Source organism: Excalfactoria chinensis, chromosome 4 (assembly GCF_039878825.1).
Source record: "Excalfactoria chinensis isolate bCotChi1 chromosome 4, bCotChi1.hap2, whole genome shotgun sequence".
NCBI lineage: Eukaryota > Metazoa > Chordata > Aves > Galliformes > Phasianidae > Excalfactoria > Excalfactoria chinensis.
The window spans coordinates 38,851,962-38,868,852 of NC_092828.1; the positions used below are offsets into that span (position 1 = coordinate 38,851,962).

At 38.7% G+C, this 16,891-nt stretch overlaps 1 protein-coding gene across 4 annotated transcripts in view; it reads left to right on the plus strand.

Annotated features, from left to right (window-relative positions):
* ANKRD17 (ankyrin repeat domain 17) overlaps window positions 1-16,891 on the plus strand; it is a 79,576-nt gene that overhangs the window by 36,599 nt on the left and 26,086 nt on the right. For 3 of the 4 annotated variants that reach the window (XM_072334027.1, XM_072334025.1, XM_072334028.1), the window contains exons 4-15: window positions 1,470-1,617; window positions 1,903-2,050; window positions 3,121-3,354; window positions 5,190-5,284; window positions 9,742-9,979; window positions 10,490-10,681; window positions 11,074-11,183; window positions 11,891-11,978; window positions 12,864-12,991; window positions 13,290-13,433; window positions 13,988-14,090; window positions 15,572-16,327. In XM_072334027.1, the coding sequence (XP_072190128.1) occupies window positions 1,470-1,617; window positions 1,903-2,050; window positions 3,121-3,354; window positions 5,190-5,284; window positions 9,742-9,979; window positions 10,490-10,681; window positions 11,074-11,183; window positions 11,891-11,978; window positions 12,864-12,991; window positions 13,290-13,433; window positions 13,988-14,090; window positions 15,572-16,327 (2,384 nt within the window). The remainder of the gene's footprint in view (window positions 1-1,469; window positions 1,618-1,902; window positions 2,051-3,120; window positions 3,355-5,189; window positions 5,285-9,741; window positions 9,980-10,489; window positions 10,682-11,073; window positions 11,184-11,890; window positions 11,979-12,863; window positions 12,992-13,289; window positions 13,434-13,987; window positions 14,091-15,571; window positions 16,328-16,891) is intronic. The other variant, XM_072334029.1, reaches the window with a different exon arrangement.

Genomic DNA, 16,891 nt, shown 5'->3' on the forward strand with positions numbered 1-16,891 from the left:
CTCTTCTTTGCATGCCCCTTCCTGCCTTCAACTAATTTTTGGGTGCCAGCAGCACTGTTACCAAAGTTGCCAAGACAGGGGATACGGGAAGTAGAAGAAAACATGAAAAATATGTTGAGCAGTACATATTTATGAAATATTTTTCCATATATAAAAATTTGGTCTGGTGGCACGGATGGTGTAGGAGTCCTGGTTATGAGAAGCAGTTATAATTTGGTCTATGCTAAATGAGTAACCATTTCAACATCTCGCATATTATAAGAATTGTTAATGTTGAATAGTGAGGCTTGCAAAAATTTTCAGCAAAATACCTAATTTTTCCATTCTCTTTATGGTTTATTTTGTTTTGATAGAACTTGTTAAATGGACAGGAGGTGAAGGGATGATGGGTGAAATGAAGTCACCCAAATTAAAAAGACTTGAGTTTGTTATTACTGATACAGTTCTTTGGAGAAGAGAGAAAATTTCTCAGTCTTGAATTTCTATTGTAAAATTTTCTGCTTTGTAAGAATAAATGCATTGTATACTTTTTTTTCAGAGTACTTCAGAATATGCATTCAGTAAACCCTTTTTTGACTGAAACAGAATTAGTGATAGAAGTGAAGAAATGATGTGAGAACCAGAAGTTCTCATAGGGTTTACCAAACCAGGAGAACATTGCCAGTTCCTGCGGGGTGGAGTTAGGACCTCAACCAAACCATGCAGTTGTTATAAAATTCCATAGCTTCTGTCCTCTGTCATGTGGCAGAAATGAAGCCATTTTTTAAAGGCGATTTGTTTTAGTTTAATAGTTACAATGCTGGAAAAAAAAAAGTGTGATAAGGCTGGTGACTTCTCTGTCCTCGAGCACCTGGGATAAGAGAACATGCAACTTTGAGTGCTTGTAGATTTGGAATGGAATACTGAAAAATAATACTCGGTTGGGTATTATTTTATTGAACTTTTGTTCAAATCATATCTTTCCTTTGAGCCTTACTTTAAGTAGAACAAAACCTTTTCAAACTGGTGCTACAAAACAGGAATATATGGAGACTGTATGCTATGTAGTGATTAGTAATACAAATCAGTGATTTGTTTCTAGTGCTGTAGGATTCTCTTTTTCTAAGAGACAAGATTGCAGAAAAAGCTTCATACTCTGATATGATGTCACGTTGAGTGCATGTGCTGAGAGCAAATCAGGCCCACAATCATGTCCTCTTTGACCATGTTCTCTGCTTCTATAAATGTTGCAGAACTTGGTAAGCAAAGTGGTCTTTCTGTATTCCACATGTTTCAGTTATAACTTTGGACTGGAAAATAATAGCAGGCATGATTGATGCCACCTTTAATTAACAGTTGATGCTTTTTAGGTTGTGCTTTCTTTTTAGTTACCTGCATCCTCTTGGCATGTTGGACTTCTTATTCTGCATGTAGAGAAAGCGTTTCAAGTGTGGTCTGTTTTCACTTCCCAATGCTTTCTATCTTACTAGCCGCAGCTTGGCAGAGGCTTGTTCAGAAGGAGATGTAAATGCTGTGCGGAAGTTGCTAATTGAAGGACGAAGTGTGAACGAGCACACAGAAGAAGGGGAAAGCCTCCTTTGTTTAGCCTGCTCAGCAGGATATTATGAGCTTGCACAGGTTGGTTCTTTTTTAACTGTTCTGTGTGTCTTATACGAAAGTAGGTAGGCGTTAATTTAACACTTTTTCTTCTGTACATGAAGGTAGTGTTAAAATAGTGGAAAATGTCAGTAAACTGAGAAATAAAGACTTGCACACAGCTGCATGTTGCTGATGCATTTTGTGCTTATTTTTCAAAGTTTCTGTCATAAAACTGTGATGGTGTGGGGGTTGTGTAACATTTTAACTATCTCGACACTCAGCCTTGTCACTTCCCAAGGCTGTTGATCATCCTTCCGTTCACAGGTTCTTCTGGCGATGCATGCTAATGTAGAGGACCGAGGTATTAAAGGAGACATAACACCTTTAATGGCTGCTGCTAATGGCGGACATGTCAAAATTGTCAAGTTGCTGCTAGCTCATGGTGCTGATGTGAATGCACAGTCATCAACAGGTAAATAAGTGTTGGAGCTTGTTGAGAACAGCTGGAAAGCTGAGATTTGCTGCATTCTAGAACTTAGTGTGGAAAAATTGTAAGATACACTCAGTTGAGAGCCAGCTTTTATAAGCAGAATTCTTCCTTAACGTTTTACAATTTACTATACATATCCTCTTTAGGTAGTTTTAAAATATAAGTTGGTTTTGGACATAAGTGGATTAAATTAACGGCTTTCAGGTATGTGTGATTTGTGACACAGTATTTTAAGTGCAGTTTGAAAGTTGATATACTCAAAATTATCTGACAGAATGCGTAGTTAACTGAGAGAATACTGTAAACATGAGAAGAGGGCCTTTTTTAGTGACACATTCTTGGCTGATTTTGCTTTAGTAGCCAATCTGCTTTAGGAAGTTTTAGTTGTGCAGCCTTGAAGCAGATAGAATAACTGATTACTAACCTGAAATAATGAGGAAAATTAGGGGCATGAGAAGGCAAATGTGTGGAGATTTTCTTTTAATTAAGTAGTCTCTTTTTGAGAAATCTTTCATAATGGTGGATTCATTGAGTGTTTTGTTCATATGGATTTTTAATTTTTAATTTTTTTTTTATGGGGATTCTTTTCATCTCGTTATGAAGCCTGTGGACCTTGTAAACTAGCCCTTCACAGGTGTTCTGGATCTGGGTTTAAAAGCACTACTTCATGTTGCTTCTTGCTTTGAGCTTTTCTTTTAGCCATCCCAGTATGTCCCTGTTGATTCAACAAGAAGCTGATGAGGTTTTGTCATGCAAGTTGGGATTAAGCAAGAGAGAGAAATGGAAAGAGAATTTTCAGTTGCCAGATACATTTAGATCTTCACTTTGTCAACACGGAGTTACTTTGTGTAGTTACTTGCTTATTTTCCCTTCATCCTTTCAAACAGTTTCTTGGTTTGAAACCTTTATAAAAACAAAAACCCAAACCACCCTGTTCTGAAAGGTAGTTAGCCCAGTAAATGTGATCAGATGATTGGAACGTAAGGTAGAAATGTAGAAATTTTGTCAGATTTAAGAGTTCTGTCTTTCAGATCTTTCTCCTCTGGTTCTAGGCAATACGGCTCTTACATATGCCTGTGCTGGAGGCTACGTTGATGTTGTTAAAGTATTGCTGGAGTCGGGCGCTAGTATTGAGGACCATAATGAAAATGGTCACACTCCGCTAATGGAAGCAGGAAGTGCTGGACATGTGGAAGTGGCCAGAGTGCTGTTAGAAAATGGCGCTGGCATAAATACACATTCCAATGAGTTTAAGGAGAGCGCGCTTACACTGGCTTGTTACAAAGGTATGGTATCAAGGCCTTTACTTTGGGGTGGAAATTCTCTTCAAACATGTGTTTACTCTGCCTTGCTGTACATTGTGATATTTATTTTAAGACTATAAATATATGCTTTCATATGCTTTTATATTGGTTGGGGTGCTGCATAGCATGTATGTACCGTAAGAGGATGGTTGATATGTAGAGTAAACATTAAGATACAAAACTTTTTCTGCGTCCTTATGATACTTAAATTTTTCTTCTCAATTAAATGAACTGTAAAGCAAGAGGATATTTGCTTTATCACAGTACAATAAACTCTCTGTAATGTAAATATTATTTTGCAAGATACAAAGGTATAGAAATGCCGAATAGTTTGAAGGACTTTGCACTTTAAAATATATAGTACCTAGGACTTTGCCTTTTATCTGTCAGTGCTTAGGCAGTGGGACTTTCTTGCCTCCCCTGGAGTATTAGGTAGCTATCCTGCGTCGCCTTCTGAATAGCTGAAGATGTTTTTAAGGCCAAATGTTTTCAAGTAGCCAGAGTAGTTGCTGTAATAGTCAATTAAGATACATTTTATGAAAGCTATTAGAATGGCTCTTGAAATCCTAGAGGTATTTGCTGTGGCATCTCCTAAGAAGATTGTAATTGTTCATTTACATTTGTTCTGCTTTGGTAAAATCCTTGTGCATTGTTACTGAACACCTTCATAAGCCACGGTAGTTGATTTCTGTGGCGATTATCAGAACGGAGGCTTTGTTTGAAAGAGGGGAGGGGGACTCTAAACCATTTCCTCCCTGAAAAAAGTGTGCCTGAGCTCTGAATCTCGAGCTGATGTTGGAGAGCAGAGTATAAAATAGAAAAAAGTCTGTTGAAGTCAGTTTTGTGTTATACCAAACAGAAAAGAAGTGAAGACATTCAAGGTTTTATGTTCTTTTCATCCGTACATCTTGTCTGTATTCCATGAATTTCTGTATTGCTCTAAATGCCGTCTTTAGGAAGTGGAAATATGATCCTGCTTTTTCTCATGTTGCTTGCATCTTGTAGTAGGATGACATGCGATGCTTAGAACCAAGGATGTCAAAAGCTTTTCCCAAGTAAAGGGGGAAGGGTAAAAATCAGTGTAGCCTCATATTGGGCAATATCCTATGTTCATGTTCAGTCATTAAGCAGCATTTTTTTTTTTTTTTTTTTTCATAAACTTGATTTTTATCTGCTTGCTTCTTGGGTCAGTCATGACAGAGTTGAGTGGGCTTGACATACCTGCAAGACTTGGAAGGTGATAGTTGTGAATTAATGGAGTGATAGATAGTAAGGACTTGCAAATTGTGTTAAGGTTTTTTTTTATGGTAGGAACGTCCAGATGGACCTTCACACACAGTGTTTGTAGAATCTATCTGGCTTGTATATTTTGTTCCCCAAGGCTTGGTGTGACCTCAGGGACTGTTCCCAATACAGTTTATAAGCACAGTAACCCCGAATTCTTAGTGTTGACTGGGAAGAGGAAGAAAAATCCCTACAAGCCAAACAAAACATCCTGATGTACTCTAGCTGAGGAAACTGGAAAATCATAATGAATTACCCTTGTCAATCTGGTGTTTGCACAACTCAGCTCTTTCACTTGAAGGAATGCACATAGTAGATTCATCATTTTAGCCACTAAGTGAATCAGATGATATTTATAAAAATTGTTGCTAGCATTATGTAGACTTCGAATGTATAGACATGAACATGCTGGACATCTGTTGTTACGTGGTCTTTTGTTGTCTTACTTATATTATGCTAGTATATTTTTATGGTAGTTGCAAAATGTATTTGCTGAAAGTAGTTTCTATCTATTAAGTATTTTCTTTGTACAGGTCATCTAGAAATGGTGAGATTCTTGCTGGAAGCTGGTGCAGACCAGGAACACAAGACAGATGAAATGCACACTGCTCTTATGGAGGCTTGCATGGTAAGAGATGCATGGATTTATTGGTGAGGCATATCTGTTGTCTTTTTACTTCCAGGAAATGAACAATGTCATTCCTTTCTGCATCTCTTAGGTACAGAACCTTACTTTGTGTTCTGGCTCTCTGGGCATATTGATCCTTTAGCGGATGATGAAAGGGGGGAGTAACTGTTTGAAATACTTACTAAGATAGTAAAATGAGTTTTCTTGTTTTGTTAGTTAACAGAGTAGTTACATTTCTGAGACAGAGGGAGATGGTTATGAACTCATCTTTTGAACAGTGAAGTTTACGTTACATCCAACTGCAATCTAATTTTTTCAGAAGTAACAGAAGTCAACAAGTGAGGCTGTGCTGTGCTCATTGTCCTGGAGCAGCTTCATGTAAACTGCATCTTCCATTGTTACATCATTTACTTTTGGCTTTTTGTCCTTCTGGTAATTATGGAAGCATGGTTTGATTAAGAGAGTTGTGTGAACCTCAGTTTAGAAAAACTCATGAATTCAAATGTGGCCTCATGTAAATGCCAGTTATTTATTTAAACAAAACCTTTTTTTAATTGTCGGCTTCTGGGAGAGCTGCTTTCAATATATAATGGGATAATCCTTTCTACAGCGATCTCCAAATGAAGTAACGTAAAGCAAATTTGTAGTGGCTGTTGAAATGTTTTTACAATACACACTAAATGTAATAAATTAATATAGTTGTAACCTGGTTATTTGGAAGCATTTAACATAACTGTGCCGTATTTAAGGAGTTGGTAAGCAAAGTTCTTTTCTTTCCATACTGATAGTTAAGTTTAGGTATGTGACTTGCTTCGCTGTGGTTCACCTAGCCCCTTGCTCTCTGAAAACAGGATCAGAGGCTTTTTGGGGAGCAGATAGTAAAACAGAAGGGAAAATTATTAAAAACCTTGATTAATAAGAGTACTTCTGTGTTGCTTGTCTGAATCTGAACCAGTCTATTTTCTGCTCTATTTACAATTGTCCTTTTATAGGGTCTCGACTCTTGAGACAAAATCTAATTATTTTTTATTTATTATTTTCTTGTACTACAACACATGCTTGTGAAACTACGATGTAAAATGTTATGCATGTGTACGTGTCAGTGCTGAAATAGCATAATTGATATCCAGTTTAAGACAATTCCAAGCTTTTGTGGTAAAGAAAAATATTCTGTATTGGTGTCTTGATGTGTGTTTGTGTGAGCTACTAATAAACTGAACAACTCGGTTTCTAACATGTTTTTCTTGTTGTGAACTTTGTGTACTGTTGTGACTGTGACCATGGAAGAGTGCCATAAATGCATCTTTATACTTTACTTTTTTTTTCTTTTCCTGAAATTACAGCACTTAGGACTCTAAATTCACCCACAGCTATGCCTGTTTCAGGGAGGTAATGGCTTCAAATAGGGTGATCATTAACTAATAGTGATAGTTCTCTAGAGGTCATTAGAAAGAGAGGCACACAGATTACCAAGTGTTCTGTTTTTTTCTTACCCTTATATTTATAGGCTTGCCATTTAGTTATGGCACTGGGGAAAAAAACTGTGGTCACCTTTATTTTTGCAGAAAGCAGTTGTCATAATTGACTGAGAAGAGGTTGATGTTATCAGTACATTCATTTATGTTTAAGAGAGGGAGCAACTTTTTGTGGTGGTTCTCAAAAAGGTGACAGTCTGAAATACAGCAAAGGTTTCTCAAACAGGAAGCAGAAGCAGTCACTGCTTTTCAGTAACAGAAGAAAGCTACCCTTTCCAGGATGACACTGGAGTTCAGTATATGTGTAGTGACTGTGGCATAGCGCTTACGTTACAAGCCACAAGACTGCATGGACCTTGTCATACAAGGCATTCAGGAAGACTTTTCTTCAACAGCTTTTTTTCTTTTTTTGCAGACACCAGTAATGGTTTAATGCAAATAAGTTGCTGAGCAATATGAGTTGTCTCGTGGGAGCAAAAAGCAGGTTTGTCTGCTTGGCACTTAGTAATACAGAATTCTCCAGTGAGTGTTGAGTACTGATTGCCTGTACCAGTTGGTCTCTAGAACATGCCTGGTGTACTTGTTCAGATTGATCAGGCAACCTTTCATGACCAAATAGCAGTTACTAGGTTGTTGGTTTTTTTTCCTCAGATATTTCAGAAGGACTGAACAGTACCTTCACATTGCCAGGTTTGGTAGAACACAGATAAAATTTCCTTGCGTGATTAATCACCAGTAGTTATTTTTGAGGCTGCCTGGCCTACATTAGAAACTTTGAAGCGTATCCTTATGCTGCTGTTCACTGTACTTCAGCTAAATCAGTTGGGAATGATTAGTGAGCTGTTTTGCCAGGGCCTGATGGTTGAGGCACATCTCAGCATTTCCCTGAGGAAAGATTCTTTACGGAGTCTTGGAGTTTTTCCCTAAAATAGTGTTGTCATTTCATGTAGATAAGTGAGTATGTCCTAGTTTATGTCCTAGATCTTTTTCTGGGAGAAAATCCTACTGTGCTCCCTAGAAATCTTGAGGTTCAGTCAGTGAAGTTTGAAAATGTCAGATGCAATGATGTATTTAGTCTGAGAAAGTTCTCAAGGTTGTGATTTGCAGCTTGATGAGGATGATGCTGGCTGCAGTTTGCTGTCCCTTGGTGCAGACAGCAATGATTTCAGTTTGCTGTCTCTTATTAGTTAATCTATGATGAAGATTGTACTTAACTTGTTGAACAACAGTCTTGAGAGAGCTTTGTGTTCCTGGTAAGCTGCTGCTTTTCCGATGTCACCCTCCTGTTGTTTGTCAGACTTTTCCCTCCGTAGTTGCTCCAAGTTTGAATGATCCCCCATTTCCTCATGAAGAAAGCTGGCTTGGAGAGTTTGTGTTGCTGTTGGACTGCAGTGACCAAGCTGATCTTTCTCTGTTATTGAACTGCCATTTGATTCTGTTTTTGTTCATATGCCAGTGTCAGGACTCCAGAGCAAACATACAGCTGAAAAGCTATTTCAGCAGGTTCCTCAAACTATGGCGTACAGAAAATGTGACAAAGAGTGTATGCTCAAATGGTTTTCAAAGTAAAAAAAGCAAATCTGAGAGTATGTTTTGGGAGTTTGACAGCATAACAGTACCTAGAAATCTGCCTACGGATAGTTACAGTTGATGTTGCTATTGTGATTTATGGGGAGCCTCTGACAAATTGATTTGTTTTTCCTTGGAGGGAGAAAGCAAGTCTTGACTGTGCTGTAAAACAGAGCAGCAAGTACAGTAGTTCTCTGGAAACCAAGAGACAAGCAATATAGTTGAGCTCAGCTATTTAAGACAGTAAGGAAGCAAAATTGTTTAACTTAGTTTCCCTCCCCTGGAGCTGGAAACCTGTAAAGTAGATACTCTTGAGACACTAGAAGTTCTCATGGAGGTGAAGGCAAACTATTCCTGACATACAGTGATTCTTGTAATGAAAATAAGCTGTGTATAACAAATAATGCGAGTGCCTGTTGAATCTAAAAATTCTCCTCTTTACTAATTGTGGAGCCTTGGCATGAAGTGACCTCTTGGCAATGTTAAGGCTTTGTAGTCTTTCAGAAGAACATTGCAACTTGTTCTCATTTCCAAGGAAAAAGTTTTTTGATTGGAGTTCTTTCAGTACTCCTTTATCACAGACAGAATGGCCCAGATTGGAAGGGACCTCAAGGATCATGAATCTCCAACCCCCCTGCCACAGGCAGGACCACCAACCTCCCCATTTAATACTAGACCAGGCTGCCCAAGGACCCATTTAACCTGGCCTTGAACACCTTCAGGGATGGGGCATCCACCGCCTCTCTGGGCAGCCTGTTCCAGCACCTCACCACTCTCCTAGTAAAGAACTTCCCCCTGACATCCAAACTAATTTTTCCTTCCTTTATCTAATATAGCACTTGGGTTATTAGTAATAAATTTATTGGAAGAATATAAATGCCTTTGTTAGCTTATTTCTGAAGATGATTTTTCATCCTTAGTTAAGTTTGAATACTGAGTATTTCAGAAGTTCGGTTGTAGGATTCCAACCTGTGGAGGAGACAAACTTTCAAAGTAACATCCAGCTCTGTCTCACCTTGTGGTTTTTTTTCCTCAACTAAACTGATACGCAATTGAACGCAATTAGAATTTAAGTCCTCTATGAAGTTGACAGGTTTGCTGTTTCACAAGCAGAGAAGTTTGTTATGCGGTTCACAGTATTGCTGCTTTTTGTTTTCTTTAAAAGGCATATTCATTAAAACCAAGTTTTTCCAGTGCCTGTTTAATAGACCTTTAACTTTTATCCAAATATTTGAGAAAACTTGAAAAGAAGTATTGTTATATTTTTGGACTTCCTTGCTTGTTCCTCTTCTGTTACTTGTGATGGAATTTGAGTTGGTGAATTGTTTTAAGATTTGGAAAAGAGCAGCTTTTTTTTTTTTTTTTTTTTTTTTGGTCTTGATTTCTTGACCTTTTTTTTGTTTGAATTCCTAGGACGGCCATGTGGAAGTGGCAAGATTACTGCTTGACAGTGGGGCTCAAGTGAACATGCCTGCTGACTCTTTTGAGTCTCCGTTGACTTTGGCAGCTTGTGGAGGGCATGTTGAACTGGCAGCTTTGTTAATTGAACGTGGAGCTAACTTGGAAGAGGTAAACGATGAAGGATACACACCACTAATGGAAGCAGCTAGAGAAGGCCACGAAGAGATGGTGGCACTACTACTTGGCCAAGGTAACTATTGGGATGTTTTCCGAGGGCTGTAATTCAGTAAGCATCTGTGTATCTTTTTTTCTTCAAATTATTACTAAACTTTGGTTATTTCCTTTCCTTGAACAACTTCTGAGCAAGCCATTATCCCCTTTTAACTAAATTGGCAGTTTAGGAAAATGTTGTTATTTTACTTGTTAAGTGGTTATTCTGAATTGGTCTTCACAACAGCTTTGAATTTTTGGAACAAATGTGCTGTACTGAGCTGATGATGTGAATAACTTGCACTCTGCAAGTTATGTCCTTGATGTATCTTTAGCTTATTTTGTTACTGAAAAGCTGCAGAGAAGTGCTTTGAGTTTCTCAGAGGGATTCCCCAAGTAGTTGAAGAAAACAGATTCAATATACCATTTTAGGGGAATTCTTTGGCTGTTGCAGAAACAAGATGCAATAAGCAAATGTCTTCAAGAAATGTCTTAGTCTGCTGTTACTGTTTGCAGTAATTAGTGTTGGTTGTTGTTTTGTTTTTTTAAGGAGCGAACATCAATGCTCAGACGGAAGAGACGCAAGAAACTGCCCTAACTCTGGCTTGCTGTGGAGGTTTTTTGGAGGTTGCTGATTTTCTTATTAAAGCAGGGGCAGATATAGAACTTGGTTGTTCAACACCTTTGATGGAGGCTGCTCAAGAGGGTCATTTGGAGTTGGTTAAATATTTATTAGCTGCAGGTATGGAATTGTGTTGTGTTTTTTTTTTTTTTTTATAGACTCAATGTGTCCATACAGGAAAAAAATATCTGTTCTCACTTTCATTACGCTTTTGATTAGCAGCTTTGTTAAGTTGGTTGCAAGGGCTTGTGGAATCTTAAATAATGTACTGGTTGGAATCTAATTTAGCTTTTAAGGCTCGGTTGGGGTACATTTCCTTGGAACTGAAGACCTAGGGTATTTTCTTTTAATTCCCCTAGTGTATGTCTAAGTCATTAAATCATTTCATAGCTGTTGTAATTCAGAGGAGGAAGTTAGGTCTGCTACCTGATCTGGTAAAAGATTATAAAGAGAATTGCATATCTTCTGTAATGAACTCCACAAAGCTTACATGCTTGTTAATACTGCTTTAGGGGCTAATGTACATGCAACAACAGCAACAGGTGATACAGCACTGACATATGCGTGTGAAAATGGCCATACTGATGTAGCAGATGTCTTACTTCAGGCAGGTGCAGATCTGGTAAGTAAAAATTCTTAAAAATTATAAAAAGGAAATACAGTGCTTAATATGTTTGTTTTCATGTTCACTGCTGAAAACTTTTAAACAGTTTTCTTTTAAGTAAGAACTAGTGATGGCATTCTGATAGCTATTAGATTGTTCTGTTATCTGGGAATGCTTAGGTCACAAGAAAGACTTTGGCAGTTGTGACTGAAGCACTTCAAGCCTTCACAGTTGCACGTGCATGAAATCAGGAGATCCTGTTCTTGTTGTCATGTGCAGTAGAACTTAGAGTTGCCGAGCTGGTTATGGCTTAATACTTACATTTGAAATTTATTCTGTTCCCTAAGCAGTAGACAGATGACAGTTTTCTTCTTCTAGTGAGATCTACTTGGTGTACTGTCTTGTACTTTGGCCAGCTTGTACACCAATAGCTTATTGAAAAGGTGCAATTAAGCATGACAAAACACATTTAATTTATAGTAACCATTCTGTGCTTAAAAGCTTCTTATTCAGGAATCTTAGACAAAGATGGGTAGATATTCTCTGTCTGGAAGTTATATCATGTTGCAGTATTGTTAACAATGTAGCATCTGTAGGCTGTCAAATACTAAACAGAAATCTTTCATGCCTCATGTTTTCCAATTCAAAAAGCAAAATTTAATTAAGTACTTTTGCATGCAATGCTTCTGAATTTTCAATACAAAGTGTTTGTTAATTTGCTCTAGGAACATGAATCAGAAGGTGGAAGAACTCCTCTCATGAAAGCTGCTAGGGCAGGTCATGTTTGCACTGTTCAGTTCTTGATTAGCAAAGGTAAGTATTGTGTGAAGATTTTTAGCTCTGGCAAATAGAGCTGCCGTAACTTAAGGGCTTATGTCAGTGCTAGTACCATGGATTTGATTCAGATATTTTACTTATCTCAGTGAATCTCACACGTAATGATTTCCTCTGGTTTGTGGTGAGACAAATGGAAACTTGATCAATTCTTAAAAATAATTATATTCCATTCTCTAATTCCTAGTAGTGCAGCAGTGGGTACTTGTCTCTGCTCCTGGTGCAGCTTTTGAGCACTGTATTTTTTCAGAAGTTAAATTTCAAATGCATGCTTGTTTCAACATTTCAGTTATCGCTTGCTCTATGTTGTCACAACTGTCAGACGCAGCCTTATATTACTGTAGAAGGCACAGAATTGATACAGACCACAGAACTGCTGTTTTCTCTCTTAGCAACAGTTTTTCCTCATAGCTGGTGTTGGAGGCCTAAGGCTTCTAGTATGGAAAAAAGCAGAGCTGCAACTAGTCTGATTTCTGATGACTAGTTAAGTAATGCATCAAGTCATTTGTGAAAAGGGGCATCACTGGAAAAAACTGCTGACAGACTTGAAAGCGAGTAGATCTCCTACTGTGTGAAGTTTAATATGGGTAGATGTATCAGAACAATAGGTTTGAATGCTGGTGCAGGTAGTTTTTCCGTTCTTGGAAGTACCTGTAAGAAGGGTCAAATTCTGATGCCACGACCTAATGAGACATATGTTAATTCAGTGACTCAATTTAAATGTATTTCTGATCATAGTCTGACTCAGCTTTAATGTATTTGTGCAAAGACTGCAGCCAAGGAGAAAGCATTTTCATTTTTCTTTTTTTATTGTTCTCCATTCCTTACCATTTCTTAAATAATCTTTGTGCTCTCTTTCTAAAGGAGCAAATGTGAACAGGACTACTGCTAACAATGATCACACAGTGTTATCGCTGGCCTGTGCTGGAGGTCATCTGGCAGTTGTGGAGTTACTGCTAGCTCATGGTGCTGATCCTACACACAGACTGAAGGTTTGTCACTCCACTGCCTTATTTTCTTCTGAGTGAGCAAACAGCTGTGTGGTGCTTAACTGCCTGCTGCTTCAAATCACAACACAGTTGTAAGGTCATAGTTGAAGGAAAGCTAAAATACTGAATTCTTTTTTTTCAATTACTGGGTATTTTTTGTAGAGTTCTGAAGTTTAGTTGTAGACTTCCTGCAGCTGGAATATTCAAGACTTTATGTATTTTGTTGGGTCTGTCGAAGCATTTCAACATTGTCGTATTTTGATTGTACTCTTTTCTAATACTGTGATCTTTGCCTCTTCAGGATGGATCAACTATGTTAATAGAGGCAGCGAAGGGGGGTCATACCAGTGTGGTTTGTTACCTTCTAGACTACCCAAACAACTTGCTTTCTGCTCCTCCACCTGATGCTACTCAGCTGACCCCACCATCCCATGATTTAAATAGGGTAAGATTTAAGGACTAGTGGTTTGATTTGTGGGACTTTGCATTTCTTCTTGCAGCTTAGAGCTGAAACATAAGAGTCAGGTGTGTCATTTCTTACACTACTGGACTGTAGGGAGCACATTGAAAATCTGAGTAGTTGTAGTAGAGATGGTGACGGTTCTCTGAGCACTGCTGTGTATTCCTTCTGTTCATCTATGAAGGTTATTAAAAAAAAGAGAGAAGAAGCCAGCAGCTGAAGTTGGCTTTAGTGAGGCTGTTCTTCAAAATTACATTTATAGCCTACTGTGGCTTGTATTTGCTTTATCAGAGTGTAGCACTGTACCATACAGAGATGAGTATTCTTACCCAAGATGTTTCTTAGGTTACAAATTTGAAGCATGTAGGAGCTAGGTGATCTCAAATTGTTAACTGTTGAAGTCAGCATATTTAGAATGTCTTAATTTGTTGTTAGTTACCACAAACGTCTGCTTTTCTAACAGGTTTTGTTTACCTTCTATTGAACTATCACTAGATTGGAGTATGAGAAAAATAATCTATTAGTATCCAACATTTTAGGCTCCTCGTGTACCAGTGCAGGCGCTGCCCATGGTCGTCCCACCCCAGGAGCCTGACAAACCCCCTGCTAATGTCGCCACAACCCTTCCCATCAGAAATAAAGGTCAGTTTTAGTTCTGGAGCTTATTTTCTGAATAGAAGATATAGGGTTGCACTTCTAGCCAAGTAGTTCCGATGAAAAGTGTTAATGGATTCAGTCAAGGAAAAACTGCTTATACTCTAAATATGAACTCAGTCATCTAACCCTGTAATCACAAAGCGTCAAGAAATCTGCCAAAGTAAAAACATTAAAGTATATATTAGTCTGACATACCGGACTGAAGCAGAATGTCACCCAGAAAGCTACGTAAATTTTCTAGCCTAACTTGTAGAAATTGTTAAGCTCCATATTGTAGTTGATTGGGTAACTTGTGTTTTCTGAAGGTAGTAGTCTTGGAGTTGGTTGGACTAATGTGACTGAAGGCGGAATTTCTTGTGCTATAAAATATTTAGTCTGATGTGGCTCAGGTCCTTCTAGGACTAAATTTGCATCTATTTTGAGGATCACCATTTTGAGAATTTACACTTTCTGTACTTCAGAAGTCTCTTCCAAAACTTTTTTTTTTTTTTAATCAAGGATCAGCAATAGTGCAAATACAGGCGTGCATGTTATAAAATTAATACTGTGTGTACACTTGTATTGTTCTGGAAATACAGCAAGGATCTCTGGAAGAAACTGGGCACCACCACTGGCTCAAATCCTCAGTTTTCATTTGCCTTTCACCCTTCAAAATTAACAGATTGTTCTTTCTCCAACTGGTATGGCAGACCATGTCAGCTGTATTACCGTGGACTTCTTCATAAAAGATGTATTGGATTAGTCCATCGCTCGTTCTTACAGGAAGGCTGAATTATTTGCCTTGCCTGGGCAGAGAGCTGAGTTTTGACACGTGCAATATCGTGTCTTGCTATGGATAACATGTAGTTGCTAAACATACCCTGTTAGATCATGTTAAAATACAAATGACCGTCCTAGGTTCTGGCACTGTTTGTCAACTGGGCAAAGCTGGATACCTGTAGCGAAAGGATTCAGTATTCCTAGAAAGTATAATACTTCCTAAAATGTACCACACTGTTCAAAAAAGCGGTGGCCTAGAAAAAAGATGTTTTTGCATCACTTTTGCTGTGCTTCAGGGATGTAACGGTACATTTGTCTTAACACGATACCAATTCCAAAAGATCAAGTGAAGAGACAGCATGTTCTACCCTTTTCGTTTATCTCGTAGCACCACTTGATAACAGCGGCTCTTGAGACAATCACTTCATTTGGCAAAAGTATAACGATAGTTGGATTAAATATTTCAGCGTAGCATAGGGGTTATTTGGAATGTATGTGCAGTAATCTGTACTGTTAATTTGCGATCTGACTGCTGTGTTTAAGTTGATAGTGAAAGATACAGTTTCCGTTGAGGGCTATGCAAGTACTTTCTGACCTTCTGTGGGTGCTGTGTCTCAGTGCATTTAGCATCCCAACAGTAGCTCTATAATGAGGATGCCATTCATATGCACTTCCATTGGTTCTGAGGGGGTTTCTTTTTCACACAGCTGCTTCTAAACAAAAGTCCAGCAGTCATTTGCCAGCAAACAACCAGGATGTACAGGGTTACATCACCAATCAGTCTCCAGAGAGCATTGTAGAAGAGGCTCAGGGCAAGTTGACAGAGCTGGAGCAGAGGATAAAAGAAGCCATAGAGAAGAATGCTCAGCTGCAGTCCTTGGAATTGGCACACGCTGACCAGCTCACCAAAGAGAAGATTGAGGAGCTGAACAAAACGAGAGAGGAACAAATTCAGAAGAAACAAAAGATTTTGGAGGAACTGCAGAAAGTGGAACGAGAGTTACAGCTGAAAACTCAGCAGCAGCTGAAAAAGCAATATCTAGAGGTAAAAGCGCAAAGAATTCAGCTCCAGCAGCAGCAGCAGCAACAGTCTTGCCAGCACCTGGGACTTCTGACTCCTGTTGGGGTAGGAGAACAACTCTCAGAGGGAGACTATGCACGATTACAGCAAGTGGACCCCGTCTTGCTTAAAGATGATCCTCAGCAAGCTGCTGCACAGACGGGTTTTGCACCAATTCAGCCTCTGGCGATGCCACAAGCTTTGCCTCTGGCAGCAGGTTCCTTACCTCCAGGGTCCATCGCAAATCTTACAGAACTGCAAGGTGTTATAGTTGGACAGCCAGTATTGGGCCAAGCACAACTAGCAGGGCTGGGGCAAGGAATACTGACAGAAACACAGCAAGGGTTAATGGTAGCCAGCCCTGCTCAGACGCTCAATGACACGCTGGATGACATCATGGCAGGTGGGTTTATATTGTTATGAGCAGGTATAATATTTGCTTAACCAGTTGAGGGTATGTCAGCTTTTTTTGTGTGTGCGTGTGTGTTTATGCATTCCTGCTAGCTCTACAGCAAAACCACTAGCCTGTTTCCTGTGTTCAGGATCTCAGAATTAGCTTTAACTTCTCAATTTGCAGCCTTGCCTTTCTTTTTGTTGTGCTGTACTGGTGCCCTTTTGTCAGGTTGGTATGTCAGAAGTTGCATTTTTAACGTTTTGTAGTTTGGGAGGGGTATGTTAGAGATTAACAGCTGTATTTCAGTCTGTAGTGAAGGAGCAGCATCATGACAATACTGCTTGTTTGCGATCTAAGCTAGTTAACTGAGAACTGTCTTGGAGAACTCAGAGCAGGCTTTGAGCTACAGTATCACATCAAGCCCTACATCTTGTAATGAACCAGTAGGCCTGTCTGCTGAATGAAAGGTGTTTGGTTGTCCCTGAATAGTGAACCATTAGGAAACATTTACTTGTAAATTGTAATATATGTTTGCTGTTGATGTTTCTTTTTGTTGTGTTTTTTTTTTTTTTT